General features: G+C 38.6%; 1 protein-coding gene across 2 annotated transcripts in view; it reads right to left on the reverse strand.

Annotated features, from left to right (window-relative positions):
- The window catches only part of LOC119720218 (tight junction protein ZO-2-like), a 66,723-nt gene extending 51,298 nt beyond the window's left edge, over positions 1-15,425 (reverse strand). For both annotated transcript variants that reach the window (XM_038189821.1, XM_038189820.1), the window contains exons 1-2: positions 15,325-15,425; positions 2,538-2,824 (exon numbers count right to left, since the gene is read on the reverse strand). In XM_038189821.1, coding sequence (XP_038045749.1) covers positions 2,538-2,725 — 188 coding nt within the window. In that variant the 5' untranslated portion in view covers positions 2,726-2,824; positions 15,325-15,425. The remainder of the gene's footprint in view (positions 1-2,537; positions 2,825-15,324) is intronic.
- Between the last annotated feature and the right edge of the window lie 3,066 nt (positions 15,426-18,491).

The following is an 18,491-nucleotide window of genomic DNA, read 5'->3' on the forward strand; positions in this document are numbered from 1 at the left end:
TGATGGGGAAAAAAATAAACTACCAATTCACGGCCTCAATTATGTTTTCGTATGCTAAATATTTCCTGACAATACACGGCCAGTCTTTCAAACAAACCTGATCTAAAGCATCCACAATTCCTATTTTTCCCCCTTTATTTGCCGAGCGGCTGCTGACATTCAATGGCCGTGACCATGCATCGTAAGAGAGCCCCTAACAATGAAATGAGCCTTTTTGCAGGAATGCCAGAAAACTAAATTCAGGAAAACTGTTCAACCTGCAAATAGTTTGACCCTTTGAAAAGACTGAGGTTTAGCGTTCTACCTTTAGATAAACACTGTACGTGCTCAAGTTCACGTACGTCCATAGGGCTACCCATACCAGAAAAATTGCCCTAACCTTCACATATTTTGTAGGTAAAAGCATGCTTACGATTACCATTATGTAGATATTTCCGTTGTGCTTCGCAATTTGTGTTGTTAAAAGCATTTACGATCAGTTGCATGCATCCCAAAAGTAACCTCTAGATCGAATTACTATTAACAAGCCTACTTGGATTAATTTACAGTTAATACTGATACTTAACACCCCATGAAATTATTCTGTCTGGCCTGCTGTCATTGAGAAGAAATCAAGAAATGTAGGCGATTTCCAACAATCAGTCAATTGACTGATTTTTGGAAATAAAGAATGCTGTGGACGAAATCATGTTTCGTTTTCAAAAAAGGTTGTACACATTTTTTTTCTCACTTTTTCCTTGAAGATTGTAATACCCACCGAGCTGAAACTTCAACAGGTTAAGGTTTTGAACAATCTTCGTTAGATTTTGATAACCGGTAGTGTTATTATTGGTAACAAACAAAAAAGAACGACAAGCATATGATCCTAAAAGTTGTACCCCCCTCAAGACAGAGGGCATATCAGCCCAATACCAAAGTGTTAAAAATGATGCTGCAACAGCAATCCAAATATGGGAACAGGCATTCTCACACTTTTTGTTTTGATCGATTTTGTTTAGCAAGGACATTGGGTAAGCTTGAACACAACCTGAAACTGATGCAATGTTTACACTGCACATAAATCATGAGTCATCACTTTTCACATTGTGTTCCATCAACACAACTTTATAAGCACTAGAGCTGTCTGAAAGTTTGTGAGAAAAAAGTCAAGCAGTTTTTTCCAATAAAAAATCTTCTGAATTATTATCAAAAAGCTTACTTGGATTAATTATCGTAGTGGTATTAAAAACACCCCATGAAATTATACAGTCTGACTTGCTGTCATTAAGAATAAGTCAAGAAATGTGGGTGATTGCCAAGGATTAGTTAATTGAACGATTTTTACTAAAAGAGTGCCGTCGACAAAATCATGCTTCGTGATCAAAATCGTGTTTCAAGACCAAAGTGTTGTGCTCAGTTTTTTCACTGTTTTCTTGAAAAGTGTAATATGCACTGAGCTGAAACTTCAACAGGTTAGGTTTTGAACATTCTTCTTTGAATATTGAGTGGTGTTATTATTGCAACTCCCCCCCCCCAAAAAAAATGCATGAAAAGCAAATGATCATCCTGTGTGCCTTTAACCAGAACTGAGCTTGCTGGGATCGACTTTGCAGTTTGTTCGTGCACTGAACTGACTGAGAGACCTTACTGAAGACTCACCTGTTCTCAACCATAGACCTTACTCAAGGCTCACCTGCTCTCACCAACAGACCTTACTCACTCAAGACTCACCTGCTCTCACTGAGAGGCTTTTACTCACTCAAGACTCACCTGCTCTCACTGAGAGACCTTAACCCTAACCGCCCTGAATCCTCCAAAATCCTTTTTGCAAATTGGAGGAATTTGCAGGATTGAGGTTACATGGCAAAAGTGCATTGCTGATTTCGGAGTACGCACTGTGTCAAGGTCTTGGGTTGGACCTTGTGTTGTTTATGCTCAGCCGTGCATAAATTTAGTCCTTGATTATACTCGACATCCTCCGTACTGCTCCAGGATGTCACTGCCTCTGCCTCAGCCTATTGACAGTCATAGCCGGAGGATTTTGCAGGATTCAGGCAGTGGTCACCCCTCCTTGGACCATATTCAAGAAATAGCAGAGGAATTTGCAGGATTGAGGTTATATGCTATTTTTCCATGAGGCCAATTGGAGGATTTTGCAGGATTGAGGCTACATCCCAGCAAAAAAGGCCTAGGGAGTTAGGGTTAAGCACTCATGACTCGCCTGTTCTCACTGAGAACCTTTACTCACTCAAGACTCACCTGCTCTCACTGAGAGACCTTACTCACTCAAGACTCACCTGCTCTCACTGAGAGACCTTACTCACTCAAGACTCACCTGCTCTCACTGAGAGACCTTACTCACTCAAGACTCACCTGCTCTCACTGAGAGGCTTTTACTTACTCAAGACTCACCTGCTCTCACTGAGAGACCTTATTCACTCAAGACTCACCTTCTCTCACTGCGAGACCTGACTCACCCATGACTCACCTGCTCTCACTGAGAGACCTTACGCACCCATGACTCGCCTGTTCTTACTGAGACCTTACTCAAGACTCACCTGTTTTCTGTCTTCTCCATAGATGCAAGGATCGGGTCCACGATGTTATCATCATCCATGGACAAGTCTATCATCCCATCCGGCTTGAACATTCCCCGGCTCCTGCTCATACTGGGCCCCGAGTCGTACCCATTGGTGTAGCCCCCCATCGGGGAGGCTCTCGCCATTGGATCATCCAAATCATCCATGATGGTCAGAAAAAATGCTGCGACTTCTCTGAGTTATTACTTCCAACTTAGTTGAATCTGTTGAATATTCTGCTCAGAACTAGATTACAAGTCTTCTATCTGTAATCAAAATATAGAAAAACAAAAAAGTGTTAATGGGTACACGTGTTTATAAACCTACAAAACATTGCACCCACTTGCCGAAATAAACAAAATCGACATCATGGGTTTTTTAAAACTGATTTACACGTGCAGAGAATGTTTTGGAGTGGGGATTTTCCTAAACAATTTACAATTGTCCAGAAATGGAAAAATCCAACATATTTGAAGCAGAAAATTTGTGGTCCTAAAACTGTTCCACAATGAAGTTCATGTATACATGCACACTGTGGTTTTTTTTGTAAACTCTATTATTGTGTTGTGATACTCTTGGAAAATCCTGAACAACTGTTGAGCATAAATCATGGAGCATTATAAAGGAACAAAATTACAGAACATGACGTGTAAAATATGGCCCATCGGTGATTTTTAGACCGAAGAATGTTCTTTCAAGAGTTGAATGCAGAACAAACGGTATAAAAAAATAACTCTTTTCTGGGGGTAAATTCTGAGTCTTAGAAAAAAATGAACAAAATGTGTAATGTACATTTCATGTGCATCCAATTGTATGTGTTCATCTTTTCAAACCTGACAAAAAATACCAGAGAACAAAAGAGAACAATATTGTCAACAATTCCCAGCATACGTCCGCAATTTGGGTCGTGTACAAAACCTTTGGGAGACTTCCTAAGAAGTTAGAGTACAAACAAAAGAGGGACAATAGGATGTCCACGATCAATGGTGAACACATTGTGTGTGCATGTACCGGTACATGTTTATACATGTACAGTTTGAACATGTACATGTACAGTACCGTACATGTACATGTTTCCTAAGGTGTACAAGTATGCCCAACAGTAATTGAAGATATCATGCATGCACATGAAGTTCAATTAATTTTAATGTTAAAAGTTGCGTACATCATGTAGTACATGTATACACGAATGGTGTACACAACAATGTGTACAATACAGCACATGTACATGTGAGAGGATAAACTTACCAATGAAATGTAGGAGGCCTGTACAGTTATGTAAATACACTTGTTGTAGTAAGCTCCAACTTTATCAGTCACACACATGCATTTCATTCATTTCTGTGGGCATACCACTTTTTAAACTTACAGTACGCAGTACATGCAAACTGTCAAGATTTTGCGCACAAAAATAATCAAACTACCGGTACATAATGTGTAGCATCATTTCAGTTATTGTACAGGACAAGTTCACAGAAGAAATTACATGTACATATTGCACGTTGTAATGTATAGTACAATCACATGTAAAGTACATTGAACACTAACAAAAATGTCCTTTCAATTCTTTGCACACTGCAGTCGTACTGCACACGCAAACGTACATCGTGTGCATAAATTGAATGCAACTCACAGGCCAAAGTACAATTCAAGTTAATAAATTACTGCCTAAAGCACACAGTACATCTTCGAACACATACATGTAAGCCACACCTCCACATTTTTCTGGTCATCTGACTGAAACACGTGCTATGTGTACGTGGTCTGAAGGGCAAACTTTAACAAAAACTGGTGGATGGATACGCAAAAAAAAATCATTGTTTATGAATCATACAAGTAGGCACATGAATTGTGTGTCAGTACATGTATTTATAAACAGGCTTGCAACTTAGAATTTGGTAATAAAAAAAAGAGAAAATTCCAATCTTTACAACAATTTGTAAAGTATTTTTCAATTTTCAATGGCATAATAAGTGTAAAGTAAAAAAAAAACGATGAAATCAGCTGATTCGAGGAAAAAATCGAATGCCTGATAAACATACTTGTGTGCTGATGTGAGATGAACTTACTAATAAAATTGTAATGCGGTTGGAGGCACATAGTGAACTTGTGAATAAATGTGTGCTCTGATTCACAAGAATGCCTACATGTATGTTGACTGCGTCATTTTTTTTTTAAAAGGTACAGTATCCTTTGTTTGCGTTTTTACCTGGAAAAAGGTAACAGCTCTATTCTATACGGCTTCAGAGTAAAATCACTTCAATATGGACTCATTTTTAATAAAAGGTGGACAATACACTGTACAATTTATGGGGGGAAACGTTTTGTCATTTCGGCAACAAACAGGCATGACATCAGAGGTGACTGGTCTATAGAACACTGCGTGGGTGTTTTGGAATGAATACATTCACGTTACACAGATGAGTGCGCACTGCACAGTGGGAAAATAAATTTCCCTGTGGAATAATATGTTTAATGTCAGTGAACATATATACAGGTGTGCATCAAAACCGGGTACCTCAGCACCCAAACCGGTCAGGCCAAAAAAAATAGTACATCTGCTTCTGGTTTCCCTACCTACCCTATTCTGACAGCCCCTACCCTAATTTTTTTTTTGGGAAAAATGAGAAAAAAACACCCAAAATCATCAATTTCTACCTTTTACCCTTGACTACACGCAGACGCCTCCATACACCAAAAAAATTTGCAGTTTACACCGTTTAGCTATAAAAGCGGAATTTGAATTTTAGGGTTGGCTTTCTTTTACGGGTACCCGGGCGCCCGTGTTCAATTACTTCAATAGGTTCCCATACTACCTGCAAATTTCACACCACCAGTTGGGTATGACCAATTTGGAAACAGGAGGGACATTCTAATTCTGGAAATACGCTACTCTATTCACACTGTTTTAGGCAAAAAAAAAAAAAATAAGTCGGTCTCAGGTCAGCGCGCGCGTCGATTTTAATCATGCGCGTCGACCTTTTTTTCTCTTCAAAATGTTCCGCAGTAGCTCCAACAGCGCCCTCTATTTCCGCACCTCCTCAATTTTTTTTTACCAAAGAGCACCAAGGAATGGGAAATTGCACCAAGGCAAATGATCGAAAGCACCAAGGCAAATTATGGAGGACACCAATGTACATGAGGACACCAAAAAAGCAAAATGGTACCTACCTTGTCTGTACTTGTATCCAAGCTTGAAAAAAAAAAAAAGAAGCCGCGTGGCCGCGTCAATTCTGGAACTTTGGTCTGACCAGAGACTGAAAACTTTTTTTTTTTGGCCTTAAGTGTAAATTTTAAAGACAGGAAGTGAAAAGTGATAACTCTTGAATGAAGTCTACAGCCGTGTCTGCATTGGACTTTTTTGGTAAAACATACGGAGACTGTTGTCAACTTGACTTGTCAAGTTTATCCCTCCGCAGCGGGAAGTTTTACAGGGCCAACCGGGTAGTGGAAGGGTTGCTAACAGTCCTATGCACTATGCAGACAGTCGATGCAATGTAAAAACATGATCACGTGGTTTATGTAGAAAAGGACTTTCCGTGGGCCGTGAGTAATCCAAGTGCAAACCCACGGTGGAATAACCACAGTGGAATGTTAACAAATCACTCACGGTTCAAAAACCAATGCGAACATGGCTAAATAATAATGAAATACACAATCACACACAACTGTATTAAAACTGCATACCGTAAATCACCTGAAACATTTATGTGCATACCGGTACATTCCTCAGGGAGGCCTCCCCTCCGAAAATCACAACCCCTGCCCTGGTATTAGATAGAAGCTGACCTCAAACAAACACAAGCACCCCAAAACAAACAACAGTTTGTTCACTATCTTGTTTGCACAGGAGTAGAAGGCCCATAATAAGTGCCTGCAAAAATGCAGCCTGAAGATACAGAATGGTACCTTTTCAGCCTTTGCTCTATCCCAAATCTGTGTGTTGGACCAGGTCGAACCCGGAGACTTTGGCACTTTGGCAGCCTCTGTCACACTAGCAAGTATTTAACAAGGCTTCTACACAGGTCCAGTTCTCAAACACAAATTTCAGCCCTGCATGGTCTGGGTTGAGAGGCTCTACACCAGTAAAAAATTCTGAATAGTTTAGGCTTCTTCACACTACTGTCTTGCCTACCCACGTTGAGACATGGAGGAAGGAATAGTCACAGGTCCACAGTAAGTGCAACCGGGACTGCGCACTGTTCACACCTTACCAGGATGGGTCGTCTGTAGATTTTGGATTTTCTACTAGGTCAGAGCATACATGTAGGTCAGAGCCTCTCAACTCTGGTACCGACCAGGGTTTGATTTTACCCGGGTAGAGCACCGAATCCGTGTCGAGGCCGTGTTAGCGTCTTGCTAGTTTGAAATGGGTTCCTGAAATCTCAGTGTTGGACCAGGGTTCAACACAGCGATTTTGAATGGTGGGTAATGCCCTTATGGCCACCCAGCTGCAAACCAGTGTAAACTTGTGCAAGCAGTATGCCTTGTTGTCCCTTCTTCAATGTTACATCATGTTTTGGCTAAATGTGGACGACAGTCTGAAAAGCCTACAGTAGAAGTGCGTATAGGCCTACACAGCACAGTTTGTGATCACAAGGGGAAGTCTGGAATGCTTCTCGCCCAACAAAGCCAGTCCAGACCACAGAGGCCACTTGTTGGCTGAGAATCCATAGACTGCCGGAGTTCATTTGGACACTCTTCCACTTTATTCCTTGTGATAAGCCTAAAATTGGGGGTTTAAATCCCCTACTGTAGGATAATGCTCGCCGCCAATTGAATCATGTCACCGTGGTCAGGCAACCCAAAGTTTAAACTTTGAATTCTCACAATAGCACCAGGAACAGTCAACCTGTTCATGCTGTGAAATCGATGGGGACTATCAAACAACAACTAAGGTCATGAATGGCAAATACAGCCCTGCCAAAATTCTTTGAGTATTCTGGTACGTCGTTACCCATCAAAGGGTTAATTTGAGCAAAAACCCAGAAAGGCCAAATTCTTACTTTTCCTAGCATTTGTTCCTTTACATCACAATACTGCGATATTTCGTCTAATTCCTTTTTGCGATATTATCGCAGGGGAAAAGCAACGCCTACAAGAAAAATTTACATTGCCAGTGCTGCAAGCAAAACATAACATTGCACAATAACTTTAGAATTGGTCGCAAAAGCGAAAGCATAAATTATTCAAAAGAAAAAAGAAAAAGCAAGCAGCCACTTGGATCGGTGCCAACAGTAACGGGGGTGCTGTTTTCGAGTTTTGACAATGAGCGCGCCAAACACTGCTCGAATGTTCGACAACGTGCCAATGAACGGAATAGGTATTAGGCAGTGAATAGGCATTAGGCAATGAATTGTCGGTGTTCAATCGTTACTGCAGATCTACTCCACTGGTACATGTACATACTCCCACAGAGCCCCCAGTGGCACTGTGTTTTTGTTGTTGTCACAATGCATTCAGGAATATTTTTTACGGATGGCTATTAGACCTTGAATAGAATTTCATTGTCACGGCCTCACCATACATGTCACAATGAATAGCTTATTTTTTTACTTAGGGTGGGAAAAGGATCAACATGGTTCAGGCACAGGAACTTACTTTTACAGCATTGAATGATGTTGTACGTGTGTAAATGCATGTAAACAAGAGGTGTTTGAACTTGACAGTAGAAACGTTTTCTTTTTACAATGTAAATTAATTAATCTGCAAGTATTGCCTTGTTTGAGCATGATTTTTGTATGACATGTAACTGTATACATATTCTGGGTTGGCACCAAGACAAATAGGGTTTCTGATTTTCTGGTCATGTTGGTTGTTGTGTACATGTACAATCCCTCCTATGCAAACGCACATTCTGTGCCAAGTTGTCCTTTCAGTCAAATCAATCTTGTGACTGTTTTCAACAGTGAAAAGCTCCCAGCCTACATAAAGCAGGATTGACTGGCTGTGACTGTTTATGTAATTTGATACAGCTACCAGTATGCTTTGACTGAAGGTGATCGATAAGCCAGCTGTTCCTACCACTTGCCTGCTTTTGTCTGTTGACTGAAATTTGTATTAACAGTGTATGTCCTTGTTCAAAATCTCCACATTTTTGGTGGTAACCACTCCCCAATTTGCAACAATGCTCACCACTAAATGGTAAAAATAACTTTGACATTTGGTGGCTAAACATTGCTTACTTGTACACACATGTAAACCTTGGTACGATACAATGGACATTTAATAAGTTTTGATATTGTTCATAAGTTTTGATATTGTTCAATGGAAACAAATTTGTATTAATTTCAACAAAAATATATTGTAATTGATTCTGATGTAAATGTACACGTACATTACATACATTTACAGTATACTACTTGTATGTAGGCCTACACTTCATACAGTAGGCTTGTCCATGCAAATGAATCGCCAAGTTCGTAATTAATTGCAGAGATATGTACTTGAACACATGCATGTAGCTTCCTGAAAAATATTTTTGTCAAAAAATATGCTTTTGGTAACATTAAATGTCCAAAAATACTATGTAAATCTGCAATACACATGTACATGTATGCACTGTACACAAAAATCCTTGGCCGCTGTAAAGAATCAAACTTACATTAGGGACTGACTAGAGTACAATGTCCCCCAACTCAGCGGGAGTTGAACAGGTTTTTGCTTCCCGCAGCACAATCACTGAGCACCACTTCAGCGTCTCATCTGCTGACTGACTGGAGTCTATTTCTTCTTAATTTTTCAAAATTTCTAAAGGTCACAGGGTTATTGATGAAGAAAAAAAAATGTACTCAGGGCTCTTCACTACATGTAAGTAAATTCTACATACAGGTTACACATGGAGTTAAAGGGACACTAGGTCCTGGAACAGCCCAATTGGGCTACATCAATATCCACACAAACTATCCTTTCAAAACTGGGCGTTTTGGGGTAATTCATGTAATATTATGCGTGCGAGAACGAATTTCGGGGTCCACTTTTGTGACCCCATAAATTCGAGCTGTTTGGATGCTAGTTGTGATTAATGACTTCATTCATGAAATGTTCGTCTTTTGCGGACGTTGAAGAAACCACTATTTTTGCATTGGTGATTGGTCACCGCTGTTCCCGAGACACACAAAGTGTATATATCGTACACTGAGAATGACACGAAAAACATATTCGTGCTCCGTCGTGTCCGATGTAAACAAGCGGGGTTTTTTCGTCTTTTCTCGGGAATGGTAAGACATTAGGTTGGTTTCCTTTCAACCAGATGTTTGAAATAGGCTAAAGTAAACAATCCAAAACATTACTTTTTCGAGGCTTTCAGGACCTTGTGCCCCTTTAAAGCTACAAAATACAATGTACAACATTTGCTTTTGCTGTAATTTTCATAAATGGATGGATTTGGGGGTTAGTATAATAGCAAATAATGTTACACTGACCTGTTTTGTGTTCATAGATGCTGGAAAAACCAAGGAAAAAATGCTGCTCTTATACCGGTAGTCTGGTTCCCCGACCAGATGAAACGGAGCCATTTATAGACGTCGGGGAATTGTCAGGACAGGGAACCAGTTGCACCCGTTCACGGATGTGTAACCGATTGCAAACAAAATGCGGACTAACTAAATTTGGTAAATTGAGTGCAGCATTTGATAAACTTTTTTTCCAACGATGGTCTGCGGATCATCGTTGGAAATCGATACAAAAATTCAGCTTGTCTTGAAAATGACAGCACACCAGATGACATAATTTCACAGGATGCTTGAGACTGTTATTCACTTACAGTCAAGTGAGGTATTTCATAATAATTTGATAGTTTTGGTTATTGATGTTTGCAAATGCTGTATATTGTTAAAAAGTCTGATACATAAAACAAACTTTGGGTTTTACAATATGTTCCATGACTGCGTTTTGTATGCATACATACATCCATCAACTGTGTTTGTTTTAAATGTTGTGTTGTTGAATTTAATGCATTATCTAAATGTACCGGTACATGTTTGTAAATTTCAACTTCGGGAAGTAGGAGGGCAACTTCTTGTATTTTAATTAACCCTAACCTCACCTAAAGCTACAAAATACTATTTGTAGTAAACTGTAGTATGCAGTACTTCAGCATACATGTACATATATGTAAGTGGGCACAAAACACAGAATATGTTTTGGTACATGGTGCCTGCATACATAATTTTCGTAGTGTTCTGTACTAGAACTCAGTTCTTTATCACAAAGTAATGGCTAGGACGTTAGGGATAAAAGGAAAAAAAAAGTGATGATCTGAAGACTGTTTGTTATCAGATCGCAACCCTATCAGTCCAGTCTACGCTGGAAGCGGCCAAAAACTGTCAAGATTTGACCCCACTGGCCGCCAACATGCAGTCCCATGTTGGCCTAAGAATGCCCGGACTGGCTGTGCAAATTGACCCAAAGTTGCCACCCAATCAGATTCCTGGGAGCCACGTATCATCCCCCACCGTGAGAATTAAGATGTGACAGTTCTCTTTCATGACATTTCACAGTATGTGGCATTGACAGAAAACACAAAACATGTCAAAACCCAAATAATGTATGTATTACGCATCTGTTGTGAACCTTTAGTTTAACCAACATGTATTCATTAACATGATTTTGTAAATTATAGTCACACTGTCTCATACCGGTACATATAAGTTAGAATATAGGCAACCAAGTTTTACAAGTTTTAAATTAAGTATAATAACTAGATGTCCAGTGTATTTTATCTTGAAGACATTCTGTGTTCATCTTTCACAAAACTCTTTCAAACTTTTCCGACAACAAACTTCCTTTTTTATTATTCCATTTTTGTTGTTGTTGATAAAATACAACAAAAAGCATTATGTTTCACAACCATATAGTCATGTAGAACTCTTCTTGTGGTCTGAATTTTCCTACTGCATCTGGACTACGTCCCCACATGACCTTCAGCCATGCATATTGTGAGGCACACTTGTGTCAAGTAGGGTGGCCTACAATGTACTTCATTAGAATAAAAAAAAAACCTGTTCATTGATTATTTCCAGCAAATCAATAATGCTGTCTCTAATTCAGTGACAGTCACACATTAACCGGCTGACTGTATACATTTTGTACTTTTCTGTTCTGAGTTTTCTTGTGAAATCAAAACATAGGGCCTTTAGAACCAACCAAAAGCTATGGCAAAGATATGACTTCCAATTTCTTTCTCAACTCATCGGATTGCAGGTGATTGCAAAATGAGAAGTATCGTACAAATATGGTACAAATGACCCTCTAGAGTAAATATTTGTTGCGTTTGACTTTGACCACTGTTGACTTGATATCTCAGTTTACATATTTTTGGCCTTTTTCAAAAATGTTGTTTTTCTGCCAAAAATAATCCGGTTGTTATTCTACAATATGTGGTGACTTTTTGAAGTTTTTGGTTGTAAATTAATGTACCAGTAGTATGTCTACATGTATAGTTGTGTTCCCTAACGTGGCGCACTTCTACGTTTACCTGACTTTTCTCGTGTATTGTTGCCAAACCTCTTTGTTGACAAACCTCAAATTCATGCAGTGAAATACTGGTACTTTTACGTTATTAATGCTTGCTATTTAACCACTGTGAACAATTTCAGTGTCATGAAATTTAATCCGATATTCAAAAACGATGACGTCCGGAAATTGAGCAAAAATTGGCTGAGTGTTCCCTAACGTGGCGCACTTAAGTTAAATAAATCTCGGAAAATTCCAAATTAACATACATGTGAGAATTTCTGTAAAGTTGATAAATTCTGATAAACCATTACTATCTCTACTTACATACCCAACGAGAAGTTTGTCAAGAATTTTTTTCTTATTTTGGGGGGCATTTTCAAAGGGTTCACTTTGCACTTCAAAATAAAATCGGAAAATCACGCCAAAATAATGTTTTCTTCTAACTTTGTAACGGGCGGATAAACTCGCGATTTATGAACGGGAGTGTTTAGAACTTGATGAAATTTCACTTTCTGTGAAATTTCAGTTAAAACTTTTGCTCTAACTAGGTGCTACAGACGAAAAATCATAGTGTGCCTCGTTAGGGGCCGCGCCACGTTAGGGTACATCAACAATACACGTACACGTTCACCCCATGTGAAAACATGTACATAGTTTGAATACTCCACAAAAATACTTTTCCTGTACACTGCAGAGAAATACCAAAGATTTTGAATTGACCCCCGATAAATAAGTGTTCTCATGAAAGAGAAAAGCACTGCGCTTGAACACCACACACTAGTAGGAGCCTGCCCATTCTCAAGTGGGATTACCGGTAAACACAAAAAATAACATCAAACAATGCACAGGGTATTATGCAATGACCCTGAAGTAATATCCATGGAACCGAAGGAGCTGGTCGTGGAGGACCAAACGGGCACGAATCAATTTGTTAGGCCTCCCGCAAACTTTAGAGCGAAATAAAAATCATAACGGCTCACAATCACACAGATTAGTTGCATGCCAATTCATTGAACCACAATATAGTACATGTAGTAATTGGGCTGTTTGCCTAGTGGGATGAAATATTGCTTCTGAGCACAGAATATCTATTGTGTGTCCATCTGATTTACATAGGCCCCTACTGGTATAAATGTACATGATGTACTTTATTTAGAGTTTATGGATACCATTTGTGAGAAGAAAATGAATTCTTGCTGACTCAAGGAACGAAAATAAGTCACAAAATCATATGAAAATTGGAGGATTCGTGACTGTTAGAGTTATTCTATGGGAATACAACTATTACATTTAATTTTCAAGCAAAAATCTCAGAGAAGTCTTTGTAAATCTTGCAGGTTTTTTTGCACTAAGTAATAATATTGTTTCTCTTCCCACTCTTGTAAAATTACATTTTTTTTTCAATTCAACTTCAGGATGAAATTTGAATGAAAACTATGCATATTTGGAAACTTTTTCACCCCAATTTTTTTTTAAAATAAACATGTTTGTGTTCATCATTTGAAATGTCAATTTCATGGGGAAAAAGTGCCCTGACATGCCCAAGTGTTTAACCTGATATTAAAGGGAATGTACATGTACATCATTGGCTTTTGCTGTAATTTTCAGAAATGAACTATTCGTGTGGTTAGTATAATAGATCAAATATTGTTACACTGTCATGTTTTAGGTTTTGTGTTTGAAAATGCTGGAAAAACCAAGCAAAACTAAAATGTTCAAGTAGTCTGGTTCCCTGACTCCACTAAAGATGAGATTGATCAATTTATCGATGCTGGATAACCGTAAGGTAAGGGAACCAGTCTAGCTGGCCTGCACCCGTTCATGAACATGTACCAATAGCAAACAAAACTTAGACTGAAAAAAAAGATGGTAAATTTGGAGCAGTAGTTGAAAAATAGTTAGGTTTTTCCAACGGTGGTCGGCCGACCACCATTGGAAATTTATTCAAAATATCACTTTTCTTGAAAATGACTTCACACCAGGTGCCATAATTTTACAGGAATCTTTAGACTTTTATTTACCAACATCCTACTAAGGTATTTCGTAAAAATTTGGTAGTTTTGTTTTTCGATGTTTGCAAATGTTGTATATTCCCTTTAACTTGCACTCAATCTCATCTTGATCTTTATTCTTGATCATACACTGTCACAACCAAAAATCACATAACTTAGAAGGCACCCATGCACACATTTATTATATATAATAATGATTAAAATGGCATGAAATGCTGTTCTTTGATTTAGATACAACTAGCAGTATACCAGTAGACTCTAGAACCTGTACTTATTACTGCATGTAGCAAGACAGTAAAAAATGCTTATTTAAATGCATGTTAGGCCTATGTCCATCAATAGCCTAACTTGTCAAACACTGGACTACTGAGTGAAACGGAAATTTGTGTAAATACTTTTTCAATAATTTTTATGTCGAAATCTCCCACTCAAGATGTTCAACAGTCATGACAGTACCTTCATCGGAAGGAATTCCATATACGTACGCCACTTGTTTTTTTGCCTGGGAAAGAATGTTTCCTGACGCTGCTTTTTTCTTCATATATCATCTCAACGAAGGTCAGTAATTGCTAAAATGATAAGACATGAATTTGAGACTGAGAAACATTTCCAATTTTGTTAGAAAAAGTTTTCTTGACTCTCCATAGACTCAGTACACAACCGCTGAGGTAGCGTCAGGTTACAACATTCTTTCCTTTCCCTGCAATGACTCATCAACCATCAGAGAGGGATAACATGTCCTAAAAAGTGAAATTTAGCGGGGAAAATATTGAAGCATTTACTTGGAAAACACTTAGAATTTTTCAGACCAGTCTCATAGGGTTTGTACACAGGGTGTCAAGTGGCGTACGTAAATGGAATTCTTTCCCGTTCTTCCAGCAGCTTCCTTCCAAACATGTCCAATTGACACACTACATTGTAACTTCAGCAATATTTACACCAATATTTACAGCAATTATAATGTAATTCTGATATAGCGTAACACGTTCATGGAACGGGTACCGCCTGCTTTTGAGCGCTGAGCCCACTTGATCGTGCGATCCCCAACATTGTCATGCCAAGAATGCCGATCGAATGACACACACTGACACTAACCCGCACGTAGCAAAACGCATGCACCCTTTCCAAAAAAAATTTGCACCCCTGTTCAACAAATCTCTCAAAAAACGGTTCCAAATTTGCAAATAAAAAAACATCATTACGATCTCATGCATGCACATAAACAGAGGATTCTACTGAGGAGATCACAGTTTTTGTAAATCACCAAGATCGTACAATTTGTAATAAAAACTTACCGTTTCGTGGGGTACGCATGATCATTCCCGCACAGACGCCATGATACTTGTATGTAAATTAAAGGTAAATTCGCCATCTACCGTTAGCTTATGCAAATATAATAGCTCAAAAGACCGTTCGTTTTCTTTACAGAGGGGCGTCAGCGCCAATTGCGATAACATAAAATGTGCAAATATTCTGGAAAACCTGTAATTTTTTTTTTTAATTGTGGCAATATTACGGAATACTTCTTTTTATTTAAATAAATTGATACATGATATTTTGTTTCTAAAATTACGCGCCACTTTTTTATGATCTTCGGAAAACTACCCTGTGTTGCAAATGGAATGTCCCTACCTGTGACAAAACAGCATTCCACTTGTTCTTCGTAACCACTAGAGCATATCAGAGCTGCATTGTGCTGAGTCTTCTGGGGAAGCATACAAACATTATCTTATCTGGAAAGTAAAGGCATAATAGGATGATCGAATTCAAATTTTGTGTGCGGTAGAGTGTGCTAGGAACGCTGAGAACATTCAACACGAAACGACTTGGAGTAATGTGTGGCGCGAAGTGAAATACATGTTCATGACCACGAAAAATGGATTTGGTTTTGAGAGGGGGCGTGAACGTGTGTCACAAGCGACGCGTGATTAATTTGACAAGTATGCAGGCGACTAATATGATAAAATGTGACGTTTATTATTGAACACAAAAGCAAGTACGTAGGTGTACGTGAGTGAATCAATAGTAAAACTATAACTTGATCAAAACGTTCAACTACAACATCCAAAATTGCTATTAAGTGATTCATGTACACATATCCCTTTTTATAGCTCCATGGTTTTGAACGAATTTTGAAGCCATCCGATTCTTATGATTTCTGTTCGCGAACTACCACCAGCAGAAGATACCAGAATTTTGTAATCGGCCTATTAAGTTGCTCTAATTACATAGTAGTCTCTTTTTTTAATTACCTGTTTACATATAACACTCCGACATGAACGGGAATAAGCCTTTTTATTAGTCTTTGCTGTGCTTTGATGTGATCGAATAATTCAAGATCCATTTTATCTTGTCACAATATAAGTTTATATTTGAGTGAACATTGCCCAAGTTGATCGCAAAAGCAACGTTATTAATGAGACGGTTGGATTATGTGAATGAGTAATATTATGGGAGGCCACCCCACCGCACCCCTCCCTACAAACTTGCAGCTTGAGCGTCATTATCAACTTCTGTACCCAATTAACCTCGCAAATTTCAGACACCTCCCCGAATTTATCTTGACAGTCAGGTTTTGTTGCCAACTACTTATCCTTCAAAATATTCTTTAACAATTATATTCATGTTAAGTTCCCTCCCCTAACTATAATAGTTTGCGGTCTCGACCTGGGTCTGGTTTTTTGACACCCCAAGGTTGGCGAGGGTAGCGAGGGTTAGCTCAAGGACGACATAATCAATTACGATGTCGGAAATAATTTGTCGAATTACTTCCTGGTACCACGGTGGTACTATTTCCAAATTTACAGATGTCGACCCACAACTTCCCTTCTGTTTACCGTAGTTTTTTTTATCAGTTTGACAGCAAGGGTATAATTTGCCGACGTCATGATAGCCATAGGAATACACTTTCGACTATTATATTCCGCCCAAGTTGGGACGGCACCCACAAGCTTTGAAAACGGGGAAAAGCCTACCTAATGTTATAGAGGGCGCTATACCATTTCAACGGTGCTCTACATCATGCCTGGCACTGGCTTAAATGAGACATGTCGGCCTGACAAGAAATTCAGACATATCTTTTGTGAATTAAAACAGCAGAAGCAGCCCGAATTAAAAGCCTTTTTTTCAGAGGGCTGCAGACGCCTAATGCAAAAAAATAATTTGCGTTTGTTAAAATTAACCTACAAATTGAAAATTGGTTTGGGGAAAAAAAGAAATCGAATAATTCTTGAAGATCACGGACGGTATACATTTAACCAAAACCTTCCCAAATCCTCCCAAATCCTCTTTGCAAAAATGGAGGATTTTGCACGATTAAGGCAATATGGCAAAATGTGGGGTTGATATTGGAGGATGCACTGTGTCAAGGTCTTGGGCCGAACCGGTTGTTTATGCTCAGCTGTGCATAAATATAGGCTTGAAATCCTCGGCACTGCCCCACTATGTCACTGGCTCTGCCTCAACATATTGACAGTGATTACTGGAGGATTTTGCAGGATTGAGGCAGAGGTCACCCCTCCAAGGACCACATGAAAGAAATAACCGAGGATTTTGCAGGATTGGGGCTGTATGCAATTTTTACACGGAGGCAGTTTGAGGATTTTGCAGGATTGAGGTTGCATCCTAGCAAAAATGCCTAGAGGAGTTAGGTATACCAAAGAACCGAGACAAGCATTGTGACATTGTTTCCGGAAAAAACAACAACACACACTTCATGTAAACTCAACTTCGTGTAAAATGCTTTATTATAAAATGTCGAACATACCAAATAAAGTTGTATATTAAGTAATACAAAAATATCGATAAACTAGGTAGAAAACCAACATAATTAGTCCTGATTCTTCAAGCCTCATTTGAAAGTCTAACCAATAGCAACAATGAAAGTAACTTTTTATGGGTAAAAAATGGCAAAAATTGAACATCATTTCAATGACAATAACAATTGTATACCCTTTACTGTTTCTGTGGTTTCAAGTTATTTGACTGTTGATGTGTAGTCATTTCTTGAGTGTTGTAAAGGTTTAGAGGTAAGTGGAAATGGAAAATTTAAACCTTTTCAAGAATAATTCATACCTTTTTTCTTTTCATTTCAGAGGTAGAGTAATTCGTACAAATATTCAAAAATGAGGTTTGGAAAACATTCTAATATTCAAGTAGAACAAAGTTTCATTTTGACATATTTCATATGTGCTTTACCACTTGATATATGGAAGTCAAAACAACTAAATGCTTAAAATACAGGGCGAGTCAAAAAGAAAGTAACCTGGATTAATGATTTTTTTCTCCCTTAAAAATTAATTATATTTGACACGCCACCAAAGCATATATTATACGTGCATGTTCTTCCACTCATCTGAAAAAAAGAAATTAATGGAATTGATCCATGCTTATGGGAAGTAATGCATAAAAGACTCCATTTTCACAGCTGTCCATGGAATGCCATTGGAAGCTATTGAGCTGA

Source organism: Patiria miniata, unplaced genomic scaffold (genome assembly GCF_015706575.1).
Source record: "Patiria miniata isolate m_02_andy unplaced genomic scaffold, ASM1570657v1 HiC_scaffold_9, whole genome shotgun sequence".
In the NCBI taxonomy this organism is placed as follows: domain Eukaryota; kingdom Metazoa; phylum Echinodermata; class Asteroidea; order Valvatida; family Asterinidae; genus Patiria; species Patiria miniata.